General features: G+C 62.0%; 3 protein-coding genes across 9 annotated transcripts; 1 reads left to right on the top strand and 2 right to left on the bottom strand.

The window, feature by feature from the left end:
- Positions 1–496: 496 nt before the first annotated feature.
- On the bottom strand, positions 497–9,725 carry NR2F6 (nuclear receptor subfamily 2 group F member 6). The gene is made up of 4 exons (XM_037818173.1): positions 8,993–9,725; positions 6,116–6,210; positions 2,551–3,111; positions 497–1,064 (listed from the first exon to the last, which is right to left on the bottom strand). The coding sequence occupies exons 1-4, from the start codon at positions 9,277–9,279 to the stop codon at positions 790–792; spliced, it is 1,218 nt and encodes a 405-aa protein (XP_037674101.1). The 5' UTR covers positions 9,280–9,725; the 3' UTR covers positions 497–789.
- Positions 7,090–27,847, top strand: BABAM1 (BRISC and BRCA1 A complex member 1). Of its 4 annotated transcripts, none has more exons than XM_037818176.1 (10): positions 7,090–7,218; positions 18,593–18,771; positions 21,823–22,142; positions 22,903–22,961; positions 23,487–23,607; positions 23,733–23,811; positions 24,554–24,578; positions 26,367–26,496; positions 26,660–26,746; positions 27,434–27,847. In XM_037818176.1, the coding sequence occupies exons 3-10, from the start codon at positions 21,852–21,854 to the stop codon at positions 27,635–27,637; spliced, it is 996 nt and encodes a 331-aa protein (XP_037674104.1). In that variant the 5' UTR covers positions 7,090–7,218; positions 18,593–18,771; positions 21,823–21,851; the 3' UTR covers positions 27,638–27,847. The 4 variants fall into 4 exon arrangements, with proteins under 4 accessions (XP_037674104.1, XP_037674102.1, XP_037674103.1 ...); XM_037818174.1 differs by having other exon boundaries at positions 21,801–22,142; XM_037818175.1 differs by lacking the exons at positions 7,090–7,218; positions 18,593–18,771 and adding an exon at positions 20,871–21,004 and having other exon boundaries at positions 21,801–22,142.
- USHBP1 (USH1 protein network component harmonin binding protein 1) lies at positions 12,499–19,373 on the bottom strand. 4 transcript variants are annotated; one of them, XM_037818171.1, is made up of 13 exons: positions 19,284–19,373; positions 18,827–18,931; positions 18,582–18,733; positions 17,699–18,137; positions 16,470–16,595; positions 16,200–16,336; positions 15,893–16,033; positions 15,452–15,625; positions 14,626–14,875; positions 13,893–14,114; positions 13,313–13,419; positions 13,019–13,141; positions 12,499–12,765 (listed from the first exon to the last, which is right to left on the bottom strand). In XM_037818171.1, exons 2-13 carry the CDS (start codon positions 18,878–18,880, stop codon positions 12,576–12,578), a joined length of 2,115 nt encoding a protein of 704 aa, XP_037674099.1. In that variant the 5' UTR covers positions 18,881–18,931; positions 19,284–19,373; the 3' UTR covers positions 12,499–12,575. The 4 variants fall into 4 exon arrangements, with proteins under 4 accessions (XP_037674099.1, XP_037674100.1, XP_037674097.1 ...); XM_037818172.1 differs by having other exon boundaries at positions 19,261–19,367; XM_037818169.1 differs by having other exon boundaries at positions 18,582–18,931.
- Positions 27,848–27,995: the final 148 nt, after the last annotated feature.

The following is a 27,995-nucleotide window of genomic DNA, read 5'->3' as shown; positions in this document are numbered from 1 at the left end:
TTGAGCCTTGGGGAACTCCAGTGCCCAAGGGCTTCAGGTGTGGCTTGATCCAGGGGCTCTAAGGGCATCCTTGGAGATCAGCCCTTCTCTCTGGGCTCTGCTTTGCTGTGGTTTTATCCCAGTACCCAAACCCTGCTGTCAGATCTCATTGGCCAGCTCTGGGGTCACATGCCCTCCCAGAACCAATCACTGTGGCCTGGGGAATGGCGGGCTCTGATTGCCTGGCCTGAGGGCACATGACAGGCCTAGGCCCCTCCCTCCTGGCCACGTGAAGGGAGAGCTGGGGGTGAGGAAACACTGGAGCCCAGAAACCCCAATTAAGGGCTGACCCCAGAAAACAATATTTGGTCCAAGGATCGTGTGACTTGAGTAACTACAAGGCCAGAATCAGGATTCGGACCTCACCTCAAACCTCAGTTTCCCCACCTGTCCTACAAAGAGCCACACCCCCATCGCACTCAGGGGCCCTCCCCTCAAAAAAAGATGACCGGGGGTGTGCGGGCAGAAACATCTTTATTACTTGCTTCCACGCATCCGTCTTGTAGTGTCCGAGGTGGGTTCCGCTGCAGCCACCCCACGAGTGCATGCTTGGGGCACCGGGGGCCCGGGCTGCCCTGGGGGTCGGCCCCCCAGCGCCCCCCCACCCTCGTCGCGGTGAAGGGGCCGAAGTCCCGACCGTGAGTCTCTTTTTGGTTTCATGATCATTTTAGAAAACAGAAAAGACAAACACTTCATAGTCTTAAAAAAAGAGGAGTCTGAGAAGAGGCCGGGGGCCCCCCGAGAGCCCAGTCACTGGCCGGAGCCGTAGGGCCAGCTGAAGGTGCTCCCTGACAGCAGCATGTCCCGGATCAGCGTCTCGATGGGCGTCTTGCCCACCAGGCGCATGAAAAAGAGCTGGGAGATGAGGGAGGCGGGCACGGCCCGCAGGGCGGGCAGCCGCAGCAGCAGGCGTCCGAAGCGCTGGGGCTGTGACGGGTACTGGGCCCGCACGTACTCGGTGAGTGCCACCTGTGCCTTCTCCTGCAGGCTCTCCACGTGGGCCGGGTCCGAGAGGCCGCAGGCGTCTGGGGGACGGGGGGGACAAGGGCAAGGTTAGACGGGGAGGGGGGCGGCAGGAGGACTCAGGCACTGGGGCACGATGGGGGCGTCTGAGGCAGTGTCAACCCCCGAGAGGTATTGAGGCAGCCTCACACTAAGGATAGGGACACGTGGGGGCAGGCAGTGACGACTAGAGGGTGCAGGGGGGCCCCAAAAGAGGCCCTTGGCAGGGAGACAAGTTGTAAGGAAGCTCGAGGGGAAGGGGGGACTGGGGAGGCCAGCTGAGACCAAACGGGGTGTCCAGACGTTCCAGAAAAGGGCCTGGAGCACAAGTGTCTGTTACAGCGTCTAGAGGGGGAGCCATGAAAGTGGGGGGCAGGCAAAGGGTCTTCTGGGCAGAGAGGGGGCAAAGCTATAATTAGCAAATGACAGGCCACAGGGAGTGGCCTGGGTCTGGCTCCTATCCTTCTCCCCAGCCCCTCTGGGACCCGAGGAGGCACCCAGTGGGGCATGGAGCCTGGCAGAAGATGAAGGGACCTCCCGGGGGGCAGCCTGGGGAGATTTGTGTCCACAGGGCAGTCTGGGGCGCTGCTAGTGGAAGGAATACGGTAAGGCTGCAGCTGCCTGAGGGCGGCCAAGTCAGGGGCCCTCGGACCGCCCCGCCCCCTATGGGAGGGGCCTCCAAGCCACGCCCCTCTCCCACCCTGCGCAGCCTTGGGTGCTCCTCGGGATCCCCTGGAAGCAGATGTGGGGCAGGGGGGATCCTGAGTCCAAGTCTCAGGAATCAGGAAGTGGGGTGCCCAGGGGAGCCTAGAGCCAGGTGTCAGGTGTCCCCAGCCTGGCCGCCCTCCCTAAATGTTCAATCTGGGGGCCCAGGGTCAAAGGGCTTGAGGACACCAGAGATCAGGGAGTGGGGCTTGGAGACACCAAGGGGCCGGAGCCTCCTGCCTCTCACTCGGCCACCAGCACACAGGGGGCCCTGGATGTGGAGGGCAAGGGAGGGGAGGAGAAGGGGAGCCTTAGGGTGCCTGGGCATGGGGCAGGCCTTGGGGACCCAAGCCAGAAAAGCCAGGTCCTTTGGGTCTGGGGAGCCAGGCTCGGAGTTCTCGGGGAGCCCTGGGCATCAGGATGTCTCCCCCTCTACTGCACCCCCCATCAGTGCCCTGGCTGGGGGCGGAAACCCAGGCTGTGGTGTGCACCCCCCTCTGCCACCATACATTCCCACCACCCCCTCTCTCTACCCCCCAGCCCTCCACCCTCCACCACCATCACCCCTCCCCAAACCCCCCGTGGCTCACCAGGCAGTCAAAGTGCCCCCCTACCTGCACCCCCCTCACTCTCACCACCATTCCCCCCTCTGCTACCCCCACTTCTGCCACCATGTCCGGCCACTAACCTCCCCTCCAGCACCTCATCGGCTTTCAGAGTGCCCCCCACCTCCACCACCCCAGCTCTCTACTTCCACCACCCCCTCCAGCACCCCCCCAGCACCCCCAGCCCCCCAGGCCTCACCCGGCGTGAAGAGCGCGATGGCCTTGAGGCAGCCGTACTCGGCCGCGTCCACCTGCAGGCGGCCCAGCTTGTCCACCTGCTCCTGGAAGGCGCGCACCTGGTCCATGAAGGCCACGGCGCGCTCGGCGGCCATGGGCGCGGCGTGGAGGCCGGCGGCGGCCAGCAGCGGCGCCGTGTGCAGGGGCAGCGCCGCCTGGGCCGCGTTGAGCACGAAGAGCTCGCTCCAGCTGAGGCGCAGCAGCGCCACCTGGTCGGCCACCGGCAGCTCGGGGAAGAAGGGCGCGTGGCGCGCCCACTCGACGGTGCTGAAGAGCAGCCGCGCCGCCAGCTCGCACACGTTGTCGATGCCCAGCACCGCGCCCGCCCCGCCGCCGCCCGCGCCGAAGCGCCCCGCCGCCGCCGGGTAGGGCTCGGCCCGCAGCAGCTGCGCGATCAGCTCCGACACCGGCGGGCCCGGGAACAGCTCGCCCGCCGCCGCCGCCAGCGCCGAGCCCGGGGGGCTGCCCGAGGGGGCGGCGCCAGCGCCCGGCAGCGAGTGCGGGATGCGGCCGCGCTGCACGGCTGCGGGGGGCGGGGGTGGAAAGGAGGGGCAGGAGGGGGGAGATGTGGGCAGGAGGGGGAGATGGGGGGACAGTGGGCAAGAGGGGGGAGAGCGGGCGGGGGGGGGAGAGGAGGGGCAGGAGGGGGAGATGGGGGACAGTGGGCAAGAGGGGGGAGAGCAGGCCGGGGGGAGAGGAGGGTCAGGAGCGGGGAGAGGGGGGAGATGAGGGGGACGGGATGGAGAGTGGGCAGGAGGAGGGAGATGGGGGGCAGGAGGAGGGAGAGGGGGGAAATGGGGGGGACGAGGGGGGAGAGGCCAGGAGGGGGAAGAGGAGGGACAGGAGGGGGTAAGGAGGGGCAGGGGGCAGAAGGTGGGGAGAACAGGAGATGGGGCAGGAATGGGAGAGAGGCGGGAGGGGGAGAGGAAAGGGAAAGAAGAGAAGGGGGAGAAAAGAGCAGGGAGTCAGAAGGTGGGGGGCAGGACATGAGGAGGGGGGCAGGACATAGGGAGATGGGGGAGGGCAGGAGGTGGGGGGTGGGGTGGGAGAGGGGGACATAGGCAAGATGGGGGAGGGCAGGAGGTGGGGGGGTGGGAGAGGGGGACACGGGGATACAAAAGGACAGGGGAGAGGGGCACCGGAGGGACAGCACACGGAGGAAGGAGAGAAACATGGGATTGGGGACAGAAAGGGAAATGGGGTCCAAGGGGGGACCAGGGAAGGGAGAGGGAGATAAGGCAGGGGAGAGGGGGTGGGAGGAAGGGGGATGCCCAGAGAGCCAGGGAACAGGGTAGGGGGAGTGAGGCAGGAGTGAAAAAAGGGGAAATAAGGGGGAGACAAAAGGAACAAAAGTCACCAGAGAGTCACTCAGGCCCCCCACCTGCCCACACTGCAGGGAATGTGGGGGGCAGCAGGGCGGAATCCCAAAGGCCCCAACCCCCTCCCCGGGTTGGAACAGGACCCTTGGCTGGGGGGTGGGATTTGATCCCCCTGGTCCCTCCCCCCTGGACTGTCAGCTCAGTCACCCCACCTGCCTGTCAACCCCAGGGCCCCAGGGTGCAGGGTGAGCCTGGGACACAGGCACCCGACACGTGTTGGGCATCCCCAGTGGCAGCAGCCGCACTTCCGCAAGGGGGTCATTCCTTTACCCCTCCCCCCACCCCAAAACCCCCCCAAAGTCAGGCCTTGTCTGGGTCCCTGTAGGGGCAATGTGGGAGACAGAGGTGAAGACCCCGGGGCCAGTCCACCCCACTGCTAGCACTTGGATGACAGAGGGAAACTTGAGTCACAAACGGAGGAGAAGGGGCTGCCTGCCAGCCCAGCCCGGGCCACGGCAGGTACTGGGGTGGCGGTGGGGGGAGCAGGCTGGGCAGGGCGCCAGGCAGAGGCTAATTAATGAGCTCTAATGAGCTGGCACACCCCGTCTCGTCACCCCGTCTCGTCACCCCGTCTCGTCACCTCGGTGAACTCCTAGTCCAGACGCCAAGTAGCGGATGGGGGGGAGGGGACCCCAGCAGGAGCCCAGGGCTGCACCAGCCCCACTGGGGTGCAGTGGGAGACGGAGCTGGACGAGGTCCAAGAGAATCCCAGCTGGGGGACCCCTGCATCCCGCCTTTGCTCTCTCCCACAGCCTCACTGGTTCCCCCGCCCACCCACCCTGACCAGCTCCCACCCCAGGGCCTTTGCACCTGCTACTGCCATCCCAGAACCCCTTTCCCCAGCTCCCCCCTCTCCCTGTCACTCCAGACTTTGTCCGTTTGTTCAAATCCCGACCATGACTCTTGTTTTCTGCCCCTGGGCCAGTGACCTTATCTCTCTGCTCTGTGCCTCAGTTTCCCCATCTGTAAAATGGACATGATGACAGTAACGCTAAGACCCCAATTACTAAAGCAAATGGGAATCTATAAAAATTCCTTAGCACAGAACCTGGCATATGGGAATTCAAGGCAGGGAGCATTAATTGAGCACCTGCTGTGTGCCAGGGTCTGGTCAATGAACAGGGATAGAGAGGCAAAGAGCCAGACAAAATTCTCTGCCCTTGGGGGAGTAAATAAATTACAGAGCAGGGCAAAGGCTGTGAAACAGAGGGGGATGGTGAAAGTGGGGGTGACAGGAGAACTACTCCAAGAAGACATCTGAGCAAACCTTGAAGCAGGTAAGGGGGGGAGCCAGGCAGGTGTGGAGTGGGGGGTTGGAGACAGCGTTCCCGGCAGGGGGCAGCCGTGCAAAGGCCCTGAGGTCTGACTACGCCTCGGAGGCATCAGGCACGATAATTCCTTCCACCCCCGAGTCTCTGGACACCTGAAGCCCCCACTTGAGGCACATCAGGATTTTAGGCCCAACAGACAAGCGGAGGCAAAATCCAGGCTGGGAGCGGGGAGACAGGGGTCACCCCTAAACTCAACGGAGCGAAGAGGGTGAACAAACAGACTCTGAGCAGCCACCCCTGGCTTCTCCCATAGAGGCCTAGCTTCCAAGCAGGAGAGACTAAGGTTAGACACAGAGAAGAACTGCCAGACTGGCCCATGACCGGTTCCAGGGAGGGACCTGGGGCCGAGCACGGGGCTCTCGTCCAGCTGACCAGCTCCTGCCTCATCCACGGTGAACTCTCAGGGTCCTTGGCCGAGTTCTGGGCCCAGCCACCCCAGTCCACACCCGCTGGGGCTCCCCCGTCAGAGGGAGGCAGCCGGGCCTCCCTCCAGCTCCCAGCCTCCCAGGGTCAGGCGGAGGGCAAGCTGCCCTTTGCCTCCATCAGGCGAGTCCCTGCCTTGGGCAAACATGAAGGGCGGAGGACGGAGGACAGAGGCGAGCAAATGAAATCAAATTTAAACACACTCCTGGTAAGAACGCAGCGGGCCGAGCCAGGGCACCAGGAGGGCCCGGAAACCCGCCTCTCGGGCTGTGACTTGGGGGACACTGCTGGAAAACACCCCGAAGTGGGCCCCAGCCCCAGCTGCACTGCAAGTGACAAGGCGGCCACGGGATCAGGGTCAAGGGGTCAGAGGGCACACAGGGCGGGTACTCACCCTCCTTCCGCATGCCCACCCGGAAGCACTTCTTGAGGCGGCAGTACTGACACTGGTTCCGGTGATGCTGGTCAATCTGGCAGTCACGGTTAGACCTGGGGGCACGCAGAGTTCAGGGGTTGCCACAGCACGCGTGCCCGGCTCCCCAGACCACCCCGTGAGCTGCTTCAGGAGGCTGCACCTAAGAAACGCCTACGAGGGACCCCAAGGGCTGCAGCAGAAAGGACAACTGGGGTGGGTACTAACGGGTAAATAGGAGTTCATGGAAAAGAAGACTAGCACTCCAGGGAGGGCACATTGGAAATGGGTTTTGAAGGATGAATAGAAGTTCTCCCAGTGACTGGGCTGGTGATTCCAGGCAGAGGACACGGTGAGAGCAAAAATTGGAAACTGAAAAATACAGAAACCTAAACAGTTTCATTTTATTTGGTCACTGTCAGACTAAAGGGCAGGGCCTTTGTCCCAAGAGTGACATAAGAGTAGAGAAGGGACATGGTCAGGGAGCTAATCTGTGAGTTGAGTAAGGGACTAAGGGCTGGGCCAAGGGCCAATCCACTACGGGGCCCCAGCATCACCCCGCACAAAGCCAGCACCAAGGAATAAATGATGAGGGAACTCCTATCCCCCCTCGAAAGCCTCAAACCTATACGTCCCCTCCTCCGGGAAGACCTCCTCTGCCAATTCCTGCAGACACCCAACCCAGCCCCACGCAGTGACTTCCTCACTGTGCCTCAGTTTCTTTATCTGAAAGTGGGAGGGTAGCGGCTGGCCCCAGGCAGGGCTTTCTGGGCTGGGGAGTGGGGACGTCCCACTGCCCGAGCCCCCAGCACCAGCTGCTGAGCAGCCCAGGCCTCTGCCCCCGGCCCCGCCAAGCCCCCTGGAAGAGGCCCCAATAGGGCAGAGGTTACTCAGGCAGAACCAGAACAAAACGCAGCAGGTGGTGGGAGGGTCCGGGGCAGCCGGGTGGAAACGGCCGGGCCTGGGGCAGGCAGGGGGCCCGGCTCAGGGTCCCCAACCTCAGGGGAGGCCCTGCCACCTTCTACCTCAATGTCTCCAGCTGAGATGTCAGGACAGATCTGTTGTCACCCCTAGATGAAAACTTGGTAAGTTCTGCCCATTATCCTACCTAAAGAGCACAGATCTGTTCAACCACATGGCCCAAATCAGCCTCCTCCGTGACCTCCGGTCTTGCCCTTGGCACTCTCCTGCTCACACACCCTCCGTGGCTCCCTGGCACCCTCGGCCTGGCATTTCAGGCCCACGGGGATCTAACTTCTCTGGGGCCCAAGAGATCTGATCCGCACTGTGCTCTCTCCTGGGCTGTTTGTCCTTCCTCTTCTCCCCTTGATTCAAGGCCCACTTTCCATCCCCTCCTCCAGGCAGCCCTCCCTGACCACCAGGCAGAGCCTCCTGCTCCCCTCTGGCCCAGTCCTGACCCCACAGGCTGGAGCATGTATGTCCAGCTCTGGCTCCCCCAAACTGGGGGCTACCGGTGGGCCGGACTTGGGGCTGGGGTCCGAGCATCGCCCAACCGAGGAGTCTGCTGGGGCCCAGGGAGGGACAGGGGGCCTCGCCAGGTCACACAGCACAGAGCTTCTGGAAAAGCTGCCAGCTCCAAACAATGCCTCCCACTCCTTGGGGCCCCCTGCCCTGGTCTCAGGGAGCCCCAGGGGATCCCCAAAACACCTCCCTCACCCTCCCCAAAGACCAGCCAGAGAGCAGGCAGCTATTCCGGCAGCGAGAATGAGGCCAAAGCCTGGTGGCCCAGTTAGCGCTGGAGGAGGGACTAGGCCTGCAGCCCCAGACAGGCCCGGATCCCAGACCTGGGGCCACACGCCGGCCCCTGGGGGGTGCCCTGAGACCGGCCCCACGGGCAGCTCTGCCAACAAGCCCTGCAACCGCAGCTCTCTCTCGGGGGCCACCATGTCCCCAGCTTGGCTGCCCCCTTCCCGACTCCAGTCGCCCTTGCCAAGCCCTGACAGGGGGTGGGGATGGGGACGGGGTCCCTCGCTGTGTGACCCGAGGAAGGCTCCAGGGCCTCTCTGGGCCTGGGTTTTGTGCCCCTGGGATTCGGGATTTTCCACATTGGCTCTGCAGAGACCATGGTCACTCGCCAATGGAGGGAAATGACTGTGGTTACCCAGGGATATAAAAGGGGTCCTACCCCCACCCTGTCTCCAGGATGCCCCCAAGTTTCAGAGATTTTCCGGGAGCCTCAGGTCAGCCCGCCCCTGGCAAATTCTTTGGCCCTCCTGGCAGCAGCGGTTTCCGGTGACCGAAGGGCCGGGGTGAGCCCGGGGAGGGAGGGGACTCCCCCCACCATGAGACAGACCCCTTGTACCCCCCCAAACACACTCAGGAAAAGGGGGCGGCCGTGGGCCACCCCAGCCTCCCTTGCGCCGCCGGCTCGGCCGCCAGGGCGACTTTGGAAGTGATATTTGACCCCAAGGGCGCGCCATATCGATCCGCGCGGCCGCAGACAATGGCCCCTGGACGCCGCCAGCGCCGCAGCCCAAGTCCCGCGTTCGATTCCCGCGGGGTGCCCCGGGGCGCCGGGATCCCCGAAAGAAGGGGCGCCCCGGGGCCAGGGTCCCACCCCTTTCCCCGGAGAAAAGCGCAGGAGGAGGACCAAGGAGCTGGGGCGGAAGCCGCGAGGGCCCACCTGCTGGGGAGAATGGGGTGGGGTGGGGTGGGGGGCGGAACCTGCATGAATGCAGCGCCGACTGTATACACACCGCCGGATCGGCCGACGTGGGCGGGGAGACGGAGGACAAGGAAGGTCAAGCGCCGGAGAAAGGTGACCGGGCAGGTCGAGGGCCAAGGCCGCAGGGCGGTGGCACGCGCCCCCGGGGAACTGGGGGGCTGGGGGGCGCTCACCGGCAGGTGTAGCTGAGGTTGCGGCGGATGCTGCGCTTGAAGAAGCTCTTGCAGCCCTCGCAGGTGAAGACGCCGTAGTGCTTCCCGCTCGACTTGTCCCCGCACACCACGCAGTCCACCGGCAGCCCCGGCCGCTCCTCGTCGCCCGGCTCCGCGTCGCTGGCGGCGCCGGGGGGCGAGGCCGAGTCGTCCTCCGCCGCGCGCGGGAAGCCGCCCGCCTTGTCCACGCCGTTCGTGTCGCCGCCGCCGCCGCCAGGGCCGCCCCAGCCGCCGGTCACCATGGCCATAGCCCCCGGGCAGCGGGGCCGGGGCGCCCCCGACGTGCTTCTCCCTCCGGGCACCCCACGCGGCCCGGGGGGGCGCTACCCCGCGCGCATCCGGCCCGGGGGCGCGGGGGGCTCCCGCTGCACCCCCCAGAAAAGTTTTGCAGCAACTTCCTGCGGCCGGTCCGCGGGCCGGGGAGGAACTGGTCGGGCCGGTTCCAGGCCAACTTTCCCACGCGTGCGCGGGGCCGGGCCCGGGGCTGGGGGTGGCGCGCTAGAGGCGCAGGCCGGGGGCCCCGGGGGCTGGCGCGGGGTGGCCCTGGGGCCCCGGCGGGGGCGCGCGGACCATGACCCGGGCCCGGGCTCGGGCTGCGCGCCGGCTGTGTGCTTGCGGGACGCCCTCTGCCTCGCACGAGGGGGGGAGGGCGGCCAGCAAACTGTAGCGGGCCGCCGGGCGCGACGCGGGGGGCCGGGGTCTGGGGGGAAGTTGTGGCCGCAAGTTGCGCGGCCGCCCCGCGATGCGGGGGGGGGGAGGGGCGGCAGGCGCCCCCACACGGGCCCCCCCCAGCGCCCGCGCCCCGCCGCTCGCGGCCTGCAGGGCCGCAGGCCGCCGCCGCCCCCGCTGCGGCCGCGCCCCGCCCGACCTGGGCCTGCGCCTGGGCCCGAGCCTCGCTCTCGCCGCCGCCGCCGCCACCGACCCCGCGCTGCCGGCCTCGCGCTGCGGCCGGTTTGACACACAACGTCCCATTCGCCGGGCCGGGGGGCCGGGGGCGGGGGCCGGGGCGCGCGCCGCGGGCTGGGGGCGGGCGCTCGTTGCCCCGGCGACGGCCGCCCTTATAAGGGCATGGGTGGCCGCGCGCGGCGCCCGGGCCGGCGGGAGGGGCGGGGGCGGGCTGCGGGGGCAGCGCGGGCCTGACCCTCCCCCGGCCTCCCTCCCTCCCTCCCCACCCTCTCTCTCCCTCCTCCGCGCTCCCCCCACCCTCCCCGCCCGCGCCCGGCTGCGGCCTTAACCCCTGCGGGGCCGCCGCTGCCCTCTGCCCTTCCGCAGCCTCGCCGCGATGACTCTCCCAGGCCCTGCCCTCCACCGCCGGCCTTGGACGCTGCGGCGCTCGCCCGCCCTGCAGGCGCCTGGGTTGCTCCCCGCCCCCCCCAACTCCAGCCCCAGCACATTCCCAGCAGATGCAATTACGGGGGGCGCCCGCTGCCCCCTGGGGGCACGCCCCTGCGCGCTAGATCCCTCCACGCGCACACGCGCACACAGGCGCGCACGCACCACCCCTGGGCATCGCGGTGCACGGTGGTGGGATGCATGGGGTTGGCTTCCACTTGCAGAAAGTGGCAGTGTAGGACCCCTCCCCACACACACAGACCCCCTCTGTCTGCCGGGACAAACGCCGGGGGCGGGATCTCCAGGGGGGCGGGATCTCCAAGGGGGCTGGCATCTCATGGGGTGCAGGGATTTGTGGTTTGTGCTCGGTCGGGGTTGCGAGGTCGGAGAGGGCCCCCCTCCAGAATGTGGGGCCTCTCTGGGGGCGGGGCGCCAGTCCCCCCCAGCCCCCTCCACACGGGGCGTCCAGCTGGAGGCAGCCGGGAGCAGCCCACCAGCCCTTCCGGGGCCTGCCCTTTCTCCCCGTTTAATTTCCTCTGCTTTAGAGAAGGGGTTTGGCCTGGCTGGACTGCGGCTGCCTCGCCGCGGGCCACCCGGAGCCTCCCAGGGTGACATTTATTTATTGGGCGCCGTTTGTTTGCGCGGCCTGGGCAAAGGAAGCCTGGGAGACTCTTGCGGCCTGTTAACGTTTAATCGGTCGGAGGAGCCCTGGCTGCGGTGACCTTTCACCTCGGCAGCCTAGGGGTGGGGGCTCCCACCCCGGCCCTATCTCCCGCCCTGTCCTGGGCCCCGGGGCACGTGGGCTGGGCCTCTCGGGGCTGAGGGCCGGACAGCCCGTCCTCTGACTCCCCCGGGCCTCCGAAGTCCTCCCGTCTGGGCCAAAGGACACCCTACAACATTTATGGGGACAAGCCTGGGGTTGGGGGGACAGGGCGAAGGCCCAGCTCAGACAGACCCGCCGTTGTTGCGGCCCCAGCGCCCGCCCTGCCCCCTCGCACGGGTTCCAAGACCCCTGGGGTCCGCCGGGGTAGGGGGGTGGGTTGCGGCCCGGCCCCGCCCCCCTGACCCCTGCCCGCGGCCCCGCGGTGACATTTGACCTTGCGGCGCCCGCGGCCGGGGACAAAGGGGCCTGGGTCCATCTGCCTCGGGGACGCCCGTGGGAACGGCTAGACCCTGCTCCCGGGGGGCCTGGGAACCTGGCCCCGGACCCCAACGGGGTCCTCGGCTCCGCCCCACCCCCTCCCCCGCGCGCCCGCCTCCCCCACCTTCCTGCAGGTGACTTCCCCCCCTTGTCCCCCAGCAAACTGGAGAGGCTAAGGACTTTTGAAGACGGAGTGGGGAGCGGGAGGGGGGTGGTGCGTGCAAGGTCAACTTCTCTGGCCCCCCATTGGCGACCTTGCTCCCTCCCCACCCCGCCAGTTTCTCCAGTCCAGGGGTTCCGCCCGCGGAGGTCCGAAGGTCACCAGACCCAGCTGTGGCCCCAGGATGCTGTCCCCCCCTTCTCATTTGGCCTCTCGGGCCCGCGGGTCCGCGTTGGAGACCAGCTGGGCCGCAGACTGGTGGGGTCCTGGGTGGGCGTGGCCTTCCCCCACGCACACCTGCCCAGGTGCGGCCTGCAGTGCCCCTCCCCCAGGCTGGGGACAAAACCCTCTCTAACCCGGGTGTTGGGTTTCAGCCCCCGCCCAGGGGAGGGCAGCTGGCCGCTAATCCCCCCACCCCTGGGTCGCGGCCCAGCCCCCCTTGCCCCACCAGTCGGCCCCTTAGGGAGGCGCGGGGGTGTGTCCTATGCAAATTACATGCTAATAAGAAGCACAAGATCTGGGTAGCTGCCATCGCTGGAGGAGGGAGCTAGAACTTTCTTGGCAGGGGAGAGCAGACCCCTTGGTGGGGTTCTAAGACAGAAGGGAATTGCAATTTCAGGTGTTGCTACATAACGTCGCTAGGCCTCAGTTTTCCTCACCAGTCTTCTGTGGGTACCCCAGAATCACCCCGGCTCCTTAGGAGCCCTGGCCCCACAGCCCCTCCTCCCCACACCCCACACAGTCCCAAGCCAGACCCTGAGACACCCAGTGTTCCCCAAATGCCCAGCCACCCTGCTGAACATGCCCCACTGTGCCAAGTCACACCACATCACATAAAGTCACTCCAGGACAGTTTATGAAACAACCTGGCCAAACCCCCGGGGACTTCCAGACGCCACCCAGTGCAGGGCCTACAGAAGGGTGTCTCCCAACCGGGGCAGCGGGCAGGGCGGCTGGGGCCTCCCCAAGGCCCTGGCAGTGGCTCCCAGCACGGCCAGCTCGCCTGCGTGCCGCGCCTGCAGTCGTGCCATCTGCTGCTCCAGCGTCCGCTGCTGCTCCTCCTGCTTCCGGTGGGTTCCACGGAAGGCCAGGACCAGGGCACTGCAGGGAGGGGGGCAGGTGGGAGGTGGCCGAACCAGGAAACAGCCCCTCACCACCCCCAAGGCAGGGCCCAGGCACCCCCACCCCCAGCCTGAAGCTCCCGGGGTTCGCACATCACTGGGGGCAAAGCTGGGTATTGAACTTGGTGCCCATCTCGCAGTAGGGAAACTGAGGCTCACCCAGAGAGGGCCCGGGACACATGTGAGGTCACCAGGCAGGGGAGGGGGAGGTACTGACCGGGCAGGGGGCTCACCTGTGGGTCTTGCACAAATTGCTGCTCAGCTCGGCACTCTGAGCCCGCCGGGCTCGCTCCTTCTGAGCCATCTGTTGCAGCTCTTCCCACAGAGTCCTCAGCTGCTCCCTCAGACCCCGGGCCCTGGCACAGGGGTGGGGAGAGAGGGTCTCCCAGCCATGCCCAGGCCCATCTCTCACCCCTCCTCCCACCCACCAGCCCACGGTGTTCTACCTGGACACACCTGCACACAGGTGTACACCCTGCCCCCCCGCCACACACACCACTCCCCCAGCCCAGGACTTCGGTACACACCGGGTCAGAGATGCTGCCAGCTCCTGGGCCAACTCCTCCGGGGGCCGTCCTCTGCCCACCTGGCTTCCATCCATGGCACTGGTGCCACCAGGGACAGTAGGAGGGCCCTGGGCGGGGGGACAGGAGGGAAGGAAGTGACTTTGGCTGAGGGAGGCTTAGCGTGTGCTCAGCCTAAGCTGGATGTGAAGCCCCTGGCCCTACAGAGCCTCTGCCTGGAGAGAGGGAAATAAGGAAGAGGCAACCCAGGAGGGCTTCCTTGAGGAGGTGACGTCTGAGCTGAAGACCACAGGAAGTGAACAATGCTGCTGCACAGAGGCTTGGAGGAAGGAGAGTTGATGCAAAGAGCTGAGTTAAGGGGCCTGGACTTTGGGGGTTCCAGGGAGTCACCGAAGGCTGTAAGCAGGGGCCAGGCAATGTGAGACCAGAAAAGAGGAAATCGGAAGTTCTCAGGGAGGAGGCCGGAGCCAAGAGGGCTCCAAGAACTTGAGGAGTACGCTCACCACTTTGTGCAGAAACGGAAACCAAGGCGCAGAGGGGGCCACAGTTTGCCAGGACCACCCAACCAGCGTGATCTGCTCACCGGGACCCACTCCTCCTCATCCCCGCTGCTCCCGGCTCCGCTGCTCTCTCCACTGCTGCCGCCGGCCTCGCCAGCCTGGAGCTGTGCCCGCTCCCACCGGAGCTGCTCCAACAAGAGCACGTGGGCCGGGCCCTGGGCGCGAAGGGCAGCCTCCTGCAGCTCCAGGCCCCGCTTCTCCCTCCGGGCCATCTGCAGCTTCAGGGTCAGGTCTGCCAGGGTCTCCTGGCGGGCCCAGGAGAGGACAGAGATTTTGTGCCACCAGGATCAACCACTGGGGAAACTGAGGCCCCTCACTGCACTCCTGGTAGGTGGGAAATATATCCCCCCAGGAAAGCCACAGCTGCAGAACCAGCAGTTCAGACAGGGCAAGGATCTTCGACAAGACCGAGGGGCAGCTCAATGGAAGCATCTGGAATTTCTCCAACTCTGGAGCCTTGAGGATTTCATGTCAAGCTATGACCTCCAGGTTATGTCCCCTGCCCCCATCTCCATCCCATAGGAAGGGCATTTTAGAAAGCCACACTGGAGTCCAATGCGAAACCGAGACCCAGAGGACAAACTCCTATTCATCCCTCAAAACTCTAATTCCCAATTCTCCTCCCTTAAGGAAACTGCTAGAACCCAGCAGACCCTCCCTTGCTCCTTGTTTCCCTGGCCATGCCCCTCTCAAAGCCTTGGCAAAGAGCTTTGTCCTGCCAGGAATGCTGGCACCGTGACCACAGCCCACACGTACCCTTGCAGCTGCTAGTTCCTGCTGAATCTGCGTCTTCTCCAGCTGGGGCAGGGCCAAGCTGGGCTGGGTCCCCAGCATAGACTGCAGCATGGCTTCTACCCGGGGCACATTGGGCAGGGGCGCCAAGGTGGGGCCAGGCTCTGGGGGGATCTTCACCAGAGCTCGGCGCTGCTGGAGACGCCGGATGTAGGCTTGGAGCTGGGTAGCCACCTCCTGAGGCACGGGCCCGTCCACACTGCTGCCCTCGGGGCTATAGGAAACAGAAGAGGGCCTGTGTCAACACTGGGGCATGTGGCTGTGCTGATTTCATGCTGACCCTCGTGGGGTCCGGCTTCCTCCATCTTACCTACCATGATGGATTCCATGGCTACCCCTGATGGACCCAGTCATACCAATATGACAAGCACACAATGTAAACCCCATTGAGCACCGTCATCCAACAATCCAACATGGCGGGCACCATCACGCCAACCCAATGGGCATGTGTCGGTTCAGCCCAACTGGCATCGCCACCCATCAGGACAATGTGGCGCATGTGGGGCCAACCCAACGGGCATCACCACCCGTCAAGACACCCAACAAGCATGTCACCCAGCATGGCCAACCCTTCTTGACAGGATCATGCCAACCCCAGTGGGAATCATCAAGCATCAGGCCATTAAGCACCATTGTGCCAGGGTCAATCGGTGGGCACCATCATGCCAACATGGTGGGTCCTTTACCAACCTTGCCAAATCCCAACCCAAACCAGCTTGGGAAGCCCTATCCCCCAATACTTTGGGGCCTCACTCACAGATCAGCCCAGTTCCCAGGACCCCCAGGGTACCTTGGCCATGCACCCTGCTGGGCTTCACCATCCATGGCAGCCTCCTCTTTCCCCAGCAGCCTCCATGCTTCCTTCTGGGCTGCCCGCAAGTCGCCCAGGGGGCCTTCTTCCCCTGCTCCTGAGTCGGCCTCTCGCAGGGTGAGCAGGGCCCCATACACCTTCTCACAGTCCTCACTGTGAGACACCAGGATGTCCAATCCCATCTTGCCTTGTGGGTTCCAGTGTCCATGTGCTGCTGGGCCATCTCATGCTCTCCTCCCTGCCTCCACCCCTGGGAGCACTCAGACTCCCTCAGGACCCTTGAAACTAAGGACTGTCTACAGTTAATTTCCGTGGTGGGGGAATGCTTTCCTGCAAGCATCTTGCCTCCTTCTGTGGATGGGGACGATCCTTGGGTGCCCACTCCCTCCCCAGACACTGACATTGGTGAGATGCACAGACCTGTACTGCAGGGCCAGATGCAGTGCTGTGGCCTCCGCCTCCCGCTTGCTCAGCTGCATGCTGAGACCCTCACACTGGCCCTTGTACCCCTGGAGCACAGCTGACAGCAGACGGTTGAAGCATTTGAGCTTCTCAATACTCCTACCTCCGAGTGGGGGGGGGAGGGAAAGTGAGAGGCCTCCCAGGGCAGTCAGGACCCAGCTTCCACCTTGTTCCTTCCCCGTGCTCCACCTCCAGACTTCTGGACTCATAACCCAGTTGGGGGAGGTGCCAGTGCCCTTATGAGCTCAGCACTTGTAGCTCTTACCCCTGGAGCTGCTCCATCTGGGCTTCCAGGATGTGCATCTCAGGGGTGAGGGACTGGGTGGGGAGAGGCCCAAGAATCTGGCTGCTGGAATTGCTCCGGAGGCGCCGGAGCAGGGGGTGAGCCAGGGGAAAGGGGTCCTACCAGAAAGAGGGGACTTAATTCACCCAGACATTCACCAAGAGCCCAAGATCATGGGTTTAGGTCTTTTTCAACCCCTGGAGCTATCAGACCCCAGGGTCAGGATCATGGGTTCTTGCTTCCCACACTCACCTGAGTCCCCCAAGGATCGCCATCTGCCCCAGAGCTGCTGGACCCACTGCCCGAACCGCCTGCTTGGCTGTGGGGGGTAGGTGGGAAGGACTCAAGTCGTGGCAGGAAATCCTGCAGCTCCTGAACCTGGGGTAAGGACAGGGAATATCAGACCTTGAGGCTCCTACTACCTGCCAGAACTTCCTACAGCCTGTCCCTGGGGCAGTGGCAAGAACCCCAGCTGGCAGGCAGGAGCCCCAGATACTCACCCCACCAAATCCTTGACTAAGAGAACTTGGGCATGTTACTCGGCCACCCAAACTTATCTTGCCCAGCAGGAAAATGGGTCCTTGAGCTGGCCTCCTGGGTCTCTCTGGCTGGTCCAGCCCAGAGATATAGAGGCTCCCTCCCCTCAGATCTCACTGAGGATTCCCATGTGTATCTTTCATGCCCTGACATCTCTCCTGAGCTCTGGACTCAAACATACATGTTGGCATCTTGAACTGAGATTTTGGCCTCCCCCCGCCAAAACTTGCCCATCTCACAGCTTCTCCATCTCTCTTTCCAATCTCTCAGGCCCCAAACCCTGGAGCTGTGCTCAACTCCCCTCTAGCTTTCACACCCACACCTGTCAGCTCCACCTTCAATGCTATCTGGAATCCACACGCTCCTCACCACCTCCACCCCGGCCACCATCCCTCCCCTGGACTGGGTCTCCTAGATTCAGCCCTTGCCCCCCAGTAGGCTGTTCCCCCTATAGCCACTAGAGGGCGCCCATGAACACCTGAGTCAGGTCACATCCTTCCCCTGCCCAGAACCCTCCATGGCTCCCATCTCACTCAGAGCAAAAGCCCAAAGTCCTCCCTGCGGCCCACCAGGCCTGGCACAATCTGCCCCGTCCCCTCCCTGCCCTCACCTCCTCCCTCTCTCCCCCTCCCTCCCTCTGCTCCAGCTACACGTGCCTCTTTGCTGCTCCTTGAGCATAGCAAGTTACTGTTCTCTCTGCCTGGAACATGCCCCAGATCCTTGCATGGCTCCTCCCTGACCTTCTCCTGGTCTTTACTTAGGGGTCACCTCCTCCGTGAAGCCTTCCCTGACTAGCTTAGGGATCTCATCTGATTTGTGTGCAGCACTTGGCACACATCAGCACTCCATAAAGATTTGTTGAAGAAACATGAATGAACATTTGCTTAGATCAGGAGCTGCCTAGTCCAGACAGGGAGCCCTGCTGGGTGGGACTGTCCCCTCACCTCTCTCTGCAGCATCTCCTTCTCAGCACGCATGGCCTGGAGAGAAGCTTGTGTGCGGACCAGCTCGTCCTCGCGGCTGCCCAGGGCCAGCTGCAGCCAGGCGTTCTTCTCGGCAAGGCGGGCAGCCTCCCGCCGGCAGCCCCCTGCTCCCTCCTGCTCCCCACAGGGCCCTGGAGTCTCCCCGCTCCTGCCCTCTACCTCCAGGGGCTCAGGATGTTTTGGGGGTCTCCGGCGCCACACAGTCGCGGCCGCCTCCAAGGAGCTCAGAGCCTGCTGGAGGCTTTGGAACACGTCGGGGGGCCTGGGCTCGGACGGGACGGCCTCCCCATCCCACAGGGCTGCCTCTCGGGCCTGGTGGGCTTCCTTTGCAGGCTCGGGGAGTCCCTCAGGGGCTGGAGCCAGGCTCCCGCTGGAGGCCCCTTCAACTTCCTTGTCTGTCCTAGGGAGACTGAGTCAGGAACTGGAGCCACCCGCTGCTCAGCAGGAATTCTGAGCCCCGAAAACCTCAGGGTCCCAGCGAGGCATGAGCAGGGCAGGGGGCTGCCTGGGTGGTGGTCTGCAAGGGGGCCTGGGGCTGGAGAAATAGAGGGGGCATCCCAGGAGAAGAATAATTTGGAGTTCAACAGGTAAAGAAGGGCACCTGGACAAGGCAGAACCCAGGTGCTGGCTTGGAGGTGAGAGCTGGGAGGAGGCTCTGGAAATGGGAGCATCCGGTGGGCTGGTGCCCAAAGAGCCCCTTCTGAGTCAAGCTGAGGAGGGCAATTGGGAGCCATGGCAGGTATATGAGCAGAGGAGGGGTACAGGCAGGTCTGTGGGTGGGAAGGAAGCAGGATGCACCGGAGCTGGGTTGGGGGGCTGTAGGCAGAGGGGAAACAGCCCTTACCTGCTCCCCAGGCCCTGCCCACTGGACTCTGCCGCGGGACCCAGCAGCTCCGACCTGCCACGGCTCTCCTGAGTGGGTGCAGGGCCCAGCTCGAAGCTCCCCATGGCTGCCTCTGTCTCCTCTGAACTCTCAGCCACAGGATCCAACTCAGCCTGCAAGTGACCCCCCCAGGACCCCCTCTCTGAGCCAGGTAGTGTGCCCTGGGGTCCTATGGAGGTGGGCATCGAGGGGAGCGGGACACTCACGGGCGGAGCCTGCCTCCCTCGCCGACTTCGGGGCCGCGTGGCTCGGGCACTCATCGCTGGGTAACAATCGCTGTCCTTTGAATAATCCTTCTCCTTCCTTGTCCCCTGAAAACACAGCCTGACGTCGTGTCCTGGGCAAGAGGGGGCCTCAATTTTCTCTTCTATGCAATGAGGTCTTGATTCCCCCGTTAGAAGGGATCTTCAGTTATCCATGTTGATTTGGTGTGTTTGAATGCCTCCCCTGATGGGCAGCTCACTACCTTTTCAGTTTACCCTTTCTCCTCTGCCTGGTATATCTTTCACCACATCTGTGCCACCCTCCTGCCTCTTTTTCTTCTCCTATCTGGGCTCAGGACTAGGGTCCCAGGAGCCCTCTCTCCTGCACTGAACCCTTCTGAACCAGAGGCCCCAATCCAGGAGTGTGGCCCCCTCACCCCCTCTACTCCACTGGGGGCACCTCAATCAGCGGCTTAAGTCCCTGGACACTCCCGGGGTCATTCTGGCCACTGCCCGCTCAGACCCAGGCTGGCCAAGGCTGGCCTGGGAGGGGCTGGGACAGGAAACCCCCTCCCCGGTCATGTGACCTGTAATTGTGCCGTTTCCTGCTCGAGGTGGCCTCCAGCCCCGGGGAGGGGGTGGGACGCGTGTCCAGCTCCGGCGATGCCAGTCCCTCCTCATCTCAGCCTCAATCCCGCGGCTCTGACCCTTGGGTTTGATTTCCTGGGAGCCAGATGTCCCCCAGGCTGGAGTTCTTTGTCTGACTGTGCTGCGAGCTCCTTGTTTCCACCCCTCCCTCGAGTGCTGGGGGTCACGGTTCTCGTTCCACTTCAGTCACAAGTCCAGGTTCAAGAAACTCAAGCAAGAAACGCCACTCTCTGGGCCTCAGTTTTCCTATCTGTAAAATGAGTGTAATTGCTAACAGGAACTTTTTGCATGCTGGGCCCCATAGGGGAACCAAATTTACAAGCCCTCTTTGTTCCCTCCTATCTCTCTGGCCACCTCTCATGTCTGCTTCCTTTGGCAGCTCTTGTTTCTCCTACATGAACCCTGGATTTCCCAGGGCCAAGCTGGTCATTAAACCCTGCCCTTTTTTCCTTCCATAGTCAGGCCTCTCCCCTCCTTGGGTTTCCATTCCCCCCATTTCCCTCCCCATCCAGCCTCCAGAAACAGTAATCTCATCGCCCCTCCCCTCCCCTGCTCACACACCCTCCATGGCTCCCCATTGCCCTTGGGAGAAACTCCTAGCTCTCTTTCTGACTTGGGGGTGCCTGGGAGATCTAACTCCACACTCTACTCCAGAGCTCTTTTCTTCCAAGCCTCCAGGCCTTCCGCTCAGGTGGTTCCTTCTCCCTGGAATGCCATTCCCCTTCTTGCATCTCTGACAAATGCTTCACCGTTCCAGGCTCAGCTTACACGACCCCAGCCCCAGCCCAGCAGATGTGGGCAGTCTTAACGGACCCTTTCACAAAGAAACGGAGGCTCACGGTGGTTCTAAAGGATTCTGGTGCTAAGGGTGAGGGTTAGAGGAAAACGTGGCTTGAAATAATTCTGGTTTAGGATTTTATTTATGCAAATATATGTAAATAAGGAGTAGAAGGAACTATGGGGCGTGGCCTGGGGGCCCAAGCCACGCCCACCGCCGTACCGAAAAACCCGCCCTCACTGAGGTGGGGGCCAGCTACACCAATCACCATCCAAGCACCGCCTCTTCTCCTTAAATCCCGCCCACCTCAGCCTCACGCAGCCCATCGTATTAGGAGCTAGACCACCTCCAGCCCTCCGAGCCTATGACATTTAAAATCCCACCCACTCTGCCTCGTTCCAACCTATCTCCATAGAAGCACGGACGTTTTTCGTCTGATTCGGCCGGTAACATTATAAGTTCAGCCTACTTTTACTTTAGCCAATCACGTTTCAGAACTCTCTCCCAGTGCAGCCTATCACATTCCAGATCCCGCCCCACTCGGCCACTTTCCAGCCTATCGCGTTACAAGCCCCACCCCAGCACAGTTACAGCCTATCAGCTTCCAAGTCCTTTCCAGCCTCGACCGGCGCTCCTTGCCAGCCGGTGAACTACACTTCCCAGGAGGCCTCGCGGCCTCCGGCAACACTTCCAGTTGAAAAGATGGCGGCTTCCTAGGGGGTCGGCAGCTGAGTCGGGGGGAAGCTCGGGCTACGGTGAGCAGGAGAAGTGGGGTGGTGAAAGCGTGCGGGGCCCGCCCCCTGAGGCCCCGCTGCCCTGGCCCCAGAGCCCCAGCCCCTTTGCGCCCCCGAGGCTGCCGCCCTGAGCTCTAATCTCTCCTGCAGCCGAAGCTTTGCCTTCCCAAGAGGTTGTGGGGGCTGCGGGCGCTCGGAGACCATCCCGGACAGCCCGGGGAGCATCCCAGAGGTTATTTCTCCTTTATTCGCCAAGACATTTTCCGTCCCAGGTGACAGAAAGCCTAGCAGTCTGCCTTAAGCAAGAAGGGGAAATTATTGGCGGATAGAATGGGCAAGCTTCAGGCATAGCTGGATCCAGGTGCTCAGCAGTCTGTTTCTGCCACTTTTTCGGTGGGCATCGCTTCATGAAGTCTCTTTTCCCCCCTCATGGGGTCAAAGGACCCTCCTGTCAGCTCCTGGCTTCTCTTCTTTCATCTCGGCACCTCCAATAGGAGCCCCTCTTGTTTAATAGCACCATGGGAAGTTACAGAGCTGCCCCTCACTGGCCAGAACTGGGCCCTGTGCCCATCTCAGCCAATCACAGTGACAGGGAGCTGGAGTCTGCTCACTGTCAAAGTGGGGGAGTGGGGTTGGCCCCACAGAAAAAAGTGGGAGACTTACCTCCAGTCAGAATGGCTGCTGGGCTGCTGGGTGTAAAAGCCACCCACTTTACAGCTGAGGAGACTGAGGCTGTGATAAAAGTAACTTGCAATCAGTCAGCGGCTGGTGCCCTGTCCTCTCTCCCGGTAACCAAATGTTTTTAAAACCCCTTCAGGGGAAAATCCTGGTGTCTCCAGTCCCTGCTACATCTAGGCACACGGGAGCCATGGAAGTGGTGGAGCCCAGCAGCCCCACTGAGGAGGAGGAGGAGGAGGAGGAGGAGGAGCAGTCTGTCGAGCCTCGACCCCGCACACGCTCCAACCCCGAGGGGGCCGAGGACCGGGTGCTGGGGGCCCAGGCCGGCGTGGGCAGCCGCAGCGAGGGCGAGGGTGAGGCAGCCAGTGCTGACGATGCCGCCCCCACCCCACCGGGCACTGGCCCCAAACCCTGGCAGGTGCCCCCACCAACCCCCGAGGTTCAGGTGCGGACGCCGAGGGTCAACTGTCCAGAGAAGGTGGTAAGTGGGGCTCAGCCTGCAGCTCCAGGGCACTGGGGCCGGCGTTGGGTTGAACTTGCTTTTTAGCATTCATTCTGCAAACATTCCCTTTGTCTTACTTTCCTGTGGCTACGGCAACAAATGACCACGAACCAAGATCAGATATTTCTCATCTCACAGTTCTGGCAACTAGAAGTCTGAAATCAAGGTGTAGGCAGGGCCATGCTCTCCCCAAAACTTCTGGGGAGGAGCTTCTTGGCTTCTTCCAGCTTCTCTTGGCTGCAGGAGCTCCTTGGCTGTGGCTGCGTCTGTCTTCACATGGCCATGTTCCTTCTGTGTGCTGTGTCTTCTCTTTTTTTATCTCCTCTAAGGCCACCTGTCCTTGGTTGTAGGGCCCACCCCAACCTAGGATCACCCCATGTCATGATCCCTACCTTCGTTACATCCACAAGGAACTTTTTTCCCAATAAAGTCACCTTTTGAGGTTCCAGAAGGTGGCTCTTTGGAGAGCCACAATTAACCCACCACACCTTCGGTTTCCTTGTTATAATTTATTCATTCTTCAATGTGGACTCCCATTCCAGTGCTCTTCCCTCTGACCCTCCAGTTCCCAAAATGGGTGGCTCGGCTGGGAATTGGGGGTCACCAGATGGTGTTTTCAGAGGGGTGGCGTGGGGAAGGAAGGGCCTGGCCTCCGGGGTGCTGTGGAGGCCGGCGTTCATGTCCAGTCCCGGCACTGCCGTCCAGAGTGCTCCTCACCGCCCGCCACCGTCTTTTGCAGATCATCTGCCTGGACTTGTCGGAGGAAATGTCTCTGCCAAAGCTGGAGTCGTTCAACGGGTGAGACGGCCATTCGAGGCGGGAACAGGCAGCCAGGGCTGGGAGGGACTGGCCCCCAAAACACGGGTCCCTCCCTCTGAGACTCAGGCCAGCTGGGTCTGTGGTGGCAGTGACAGGTGGCTGCGGAGCTGCCGCGGCTTGTCGAGGCTGCATTCTCGGGGTGAGAGTGTCACATGTCGCCTGTGCCACAGCCTGTGCCCTGGGTCTCACAGCAAATGTCCCCGAGCCCCCTACCACCAGCAGCTGGGGTTCTGTGGGGCCGGCTGGCAGACCGTGCTGCAAGGCTGGACAGGGCATGAGGATGAGCCCATTTTCCCCACACTGGCGCCCGAGAGTCCCCAGGCTGAGTGAAGGTGGGGTGGGGGCCCAGGAGGGACCCGTTTGGAAAGGGCGAGGGCTCGGAGGCTAGTCAGGTCGGGTTTGCCCCCTGCTGCGTGACCGTGGCCTCTGGGGTCTCATCCTGGGGATCCCCCAGACCAGGAGGCCCTGCCTCAAGCCCCCCACCCGCTCCCTCTGTCTCCTCAGTTCCAAAACCAACGCCCTCAACGTCTCCCAGAAGATGATCGAGATGTTCGTGCGGACAAAACACAAGATCGACAAGAGCCACGAATTCGCGCTGGTGGTTGTGAATGATGACACGGCCTGGGTGAGGCGGGGCCAGGGGTGGGGGCAGGGGTCAGGGGTCAGGGCTGATGGCCAGAGGCCAGGGGATGGTTCCAGGGATGGGGCCGGGGGTCAGGGGTCACCGGCTGAGGCTGTGCTTCCCCACAGCTGTCAGGGCTGACCTCCGACCCCCGCGAGCTGTGCAGCTGCCTGTACGACCTGGAGACGGCCTCCTGTTCCACCTTCAGTATCCTTCCTGGCGGGTGCACCCTGCGGACGGGGGTCGGCCCGGCCCGGCGTCCTCAGAACCCAGGAAGCCTCAGCCACAGAGAGGGCTCGCTCGGGGTCAGGGGCCGGCTCTGCCGCGAGAGGCTCTGGCAGGTCGCCTCTCTGAGCCTCGGTTTCCCCATCTGTCAAACGGGAAGCACAAAACCACCCACCCCATAAAGTCACTTTGAAACTAGAGTTATCATGAGAATATCAAAACAGCTCAGCCCACGGGCTTCCGGAAGTGCTTTGCAAATCCTAACTTGGGAACAATCAGAATCCATCCACACGGGGACTACTTAACGCAGGCCCAGGTAGACAGTAAGTGCTCAGTAATGGCACTGCAGGGCTAAGAAGTTGCACTCCTGCCTATGGCCCCTCCTACATGGGGACGGCACATTTTATGCCAGCTTGAACATTAAAGTCTCATGTTCGTCCCCAATTTTAAATAGAACACGATGCCGGCAAGCAGAGAAGGAAAACAGTGATGGGGAGGGGCAGGGGTTCCCTGGCTCTGTTTTTGAGAAGAGAAAGGGCAAGTCTTCAGGGCATCCAGTGCCAGCCCCGTAGCTGGTGATCCACACTGAGGGGAAACCGAGGCTCAGAGAGGGCGAGCCACTTGGCCGGCATCACCCAGCATGGCTCTGAGGCCCCCGGGCCGTCCTGGCATCCAGGTCAAGGCCCCACACCTGTCACCCACCTTCTCCTTAGCAGCCCTCCAGATCTCGAAGGCCTCTTCAGCCTTATGTAAGTGTTTCATGGGGAGGTTTCTGTTCACCCTTGAGAATTCCTTTTTGGGTAAAAGCTCCAACATCCCAGACATAATCAAGGTGCCCTACAACTTTCCCGCTGCCAGCTTCTCCCCGCACCCTGGGAGTAATCGCTCCCTGACCCTCCTGCCAGCGTTGGCGGCAAAAGCAGGCCTTCCTGCGTCTCGCCTTTTGGTTTGGACTTATGGCTACCCCCTGCTCCTCTGCCCCCGTTGTTTCGACCCAGGGGATGGCTGATTTTCTCTGGAAAGGGTTACAGTCAGCGTTTTCAGCTTTGCAGGCTATGAGGTCTCTGTCACAACTCCAAAGATGTTTGGGCAGATGGATGGGCGTGGCTGTGTGCCGATAAAACTTTATCTATAAAAACACTGAAACTAGAATTTCCTACAGTGTTCACACATCATGAAATATCCTTGTTCTTTTGATTTTTTCTCTAACTTTTTGAAGATGTAAAAGCCATGTTTCGTTTGCCAGCCCGTTTTAACCAGCTCCCCTAATGGTGGGCATGGAGCTTGTATTTCCATCATTATTAATTTGGTACATCTACATCAGCAAGTTTTGCAGCAAGCTTTGAATCCATGGGGTCAGTTCCCAGCAGGGGACATGACGGATCAAAGGTATGCATGTATTTAATTTTGCCAGAGATTGCCAAAGCGCCTTCCTAAGAAAGTAACCCCATTTACCCCTCCTCCACCCACCAACCTCAGTGCCTGGGGTTATCTGTCTCACCACCGCCTCCCCAGCACCATGATTGATCACGTTGCTAAAAAGTTCCTTCTATTTGATTGGTGGGAAAAGGCAGCTTGCTTTGCTGCAAATTTTTTTTTTTTTTTTTTTTTTTTTTTTTTTTGAGTCCTTTTCATGATATCACTTCGGTGATTAGCCTGTTTATGGCTTTTGCCTATTTTTCTGTAGAGGGGTTGGCTTTTTTTTTCTTATTGATCAGACTTGCTTTTTACATATTAAGGACATTGGTCCTCTGTTTAGTGTCCTTTGACCGATGGTTACTCTGTCCTGGAGGCTGGGCTGGGGAAGTGGGCTCTGACTTAGCAAATGAGATCCAGTCCCTGCCTCCAGGGCTCCCAGCAGGTGTAACTTGGCAGCGATGGGGGACGCTTAGGACACTGGGGATGACCAGATCAGGGGGACATTTACAGTGCTGAGGATGGCTGTTGCTGACAGGGCGACACTGAAATGAGACACAGACACAAAGTTAAGATTTAAGGGAGCAGGGGACCCAGAGCATCGTGTGGCAAGTGGGTGCTGATGCACCTGTGCTTCAGTTATTTATTTGTTTGTTACACAAAGCTAGACTATGCTACATGATCAAAAGCATTCAGGATCTCTCAGATACTAATCTTTACATCCTGCTGCAGATAAGAAGGAACAATCTGGGGTCAATGGTTAACTGCTGTCGTAGTCAGAAGACACACATCTTTACAGGGCGTGCCTACACGCCGTTCCATGCAGGCTTGTGACCCAGCGTTCCAGGCCACCACCCCGGACATGGTCTGAGTGACATGAAAAGCTTGGTTCCCCACAGATGGCCAGACCAGACTCCCAGGGGGCCAGTCCTGGGGCAGCAGGAGAGGCCAGGCAAGGGGGGCCCTCAGACAAAAGGAACAGCATGTGGGACAGCTCAGAGGCAGCAGGGAACTCCAGGGTTGGCAGGGGTCGGGCAGGGCCACGCACACCCAGGGAGGAGCAGGGTGGACCCCCAGAGTGTGCTCTGACCCATCCCCCACCATCCCTGCCCGGTGTGCAGCCAGCAGAAGACCGAGCTGCCAGTCACGGAGAACGTGCAGACGATTCCGCCCCCATATGTCGTCCGCACCATCCTCCTGTACAGCCGCCCGCCCTGCCAGCCCCAGTTCTCCCTGACAGAGCCCATGAAGGTGAGTGAGGCCCAGGCAAGGGAGGGACACCTGCAGCTAGCGGCGTGGTGGTTAGACACCAGGATGGACTTCCCAGGGGCAGGGCCTGGGGCACTGGGAGCATATTCCCAAGGTCCAAGGCAGGGGGTGCCCCACTTCTCCAAGGCTGCCTCTTCCTTTGTAGAAGATGTTCCAGTGCCCGTATTTCTTTTTCGACGTGGTTTACATCCACAACGGAGCTGACGAGAAGGAGGAGGAGATGAGCTGGAAGGTGAGAGCTGTGGGTGGCAATGGGACATCCCAGAACCACCTGCCCTGGGCTTGGGGTGACCCACCGTGGGATCCCCACCTCTATTTGCCAACCCTGGAGCCCTGTCCCAGCTGACTCATGGTCATTCAGTCACTCAACAACCCTTGCTGGTGTGTGTGCTTCTGAATGAGGCAGAGCAGCTGCAGGCTGGGGGAACGTGTCTGGCTCCTGCCCACCTTATCCCCCAATCCCCTGCTTCTCACTCTTCCTGCTGTGCCCTCACTATGACCCCACCCAAAGCTCCCTTCCCTCCCTGGCTCCCTCCCTAGCCCCAAACTAATTTGGGGACCTCGAGTGGGTCTTTTACCTCTCTGAGCTTCAGAGTCCCCAACTATGAATGGGGGGGGCTGAGACCAGCTTCTACTCATCCCACAACACCCAACCCAAAAAGCCTCTCCGCTGGGAAGCCTTCCCTGCTCCTCAAGGAAGAACGGTGTAGAGACTAGGGGGATCTGTGTCCCACTATGTGGTCCGCATCCTCCTGGGGGTCCTCAGCACCGTGCAGGTGGCAGGTTTTGCCTGGCAAACTCCTCTTCACCCTTCAGAGCCCACCCCACAAGGCCTGTTTTCCAGAAGCCCTCCAGGGATATGGAGAGCCGCTGTGGGGGAGGGGAACCCCTGGCTGACCAGCTGCTCCCCAACCCCCAGGACATGTTTGCCTTCATGGGCAGCCTGGACACCAAGGGCACAAGCTACAAGTACGAGGTGGCGCTGGCTGGGCCGGCCCTTGAGCTGCACAACTGCATGGCCAAGCTGCTGGCTCACCCACTGCAGCGGCCCTGCCAGAGCCACGCTTCCTACAGCCTGCTGGAGGAGGAGGAGGAGGCCACTGAGGTTGAGGCCACCGTCTGAGCTGCCCCCTCCCTGAAGGCTTGGCCTGGCGGGTGGTTCTCATACTGGGCCCTTCGGAACCCCTGGGGGGTGCCAGAAGGCACCCCAGGGCACCTATCTCCCATGTTCCCCAGCCAACACCCAGTTTGTCAGTTGGAAGCTTTTCATCTTCTGTGGTTTTTGTCATCAAAATAAAAAATTGAGACTCCCTATTGAGGTCCACAACAACAATTTGGTGTGAATTGGGCTTTTCTGGGTTGCAAATGATAGAAAACGTAGCTACTGAGCGGAATGGGGAATATGGGGTGGTGCTTGTAGCTGAGATGCCATGGCGGGCAGCTTCAGGCCTGGCTGTATCCAGGTGCCCAGGCAACCACAT

The sequence above is a fragment of the Choloepus didactylus genome, chromosome 25, assembly GCF_015220235.1.
Source record: "Choloepus didactylus isolate mChoDid1 chromosome 25, mChoDid1.pri, whole genome shotgun sequence".
In the NCBI taxonomy this organism is placed as follows: domain Eukaryota; kingdom Metazoa; phylum Chordata; class Mammalia; order Pilosa; family Megalonychidae; genus Choloepus; species Choloepus didactylus.
Note: the sequence above shows the minus strand (reverse complement) of the source record. Positions and strands in the feature narration are given on the sequence as shown.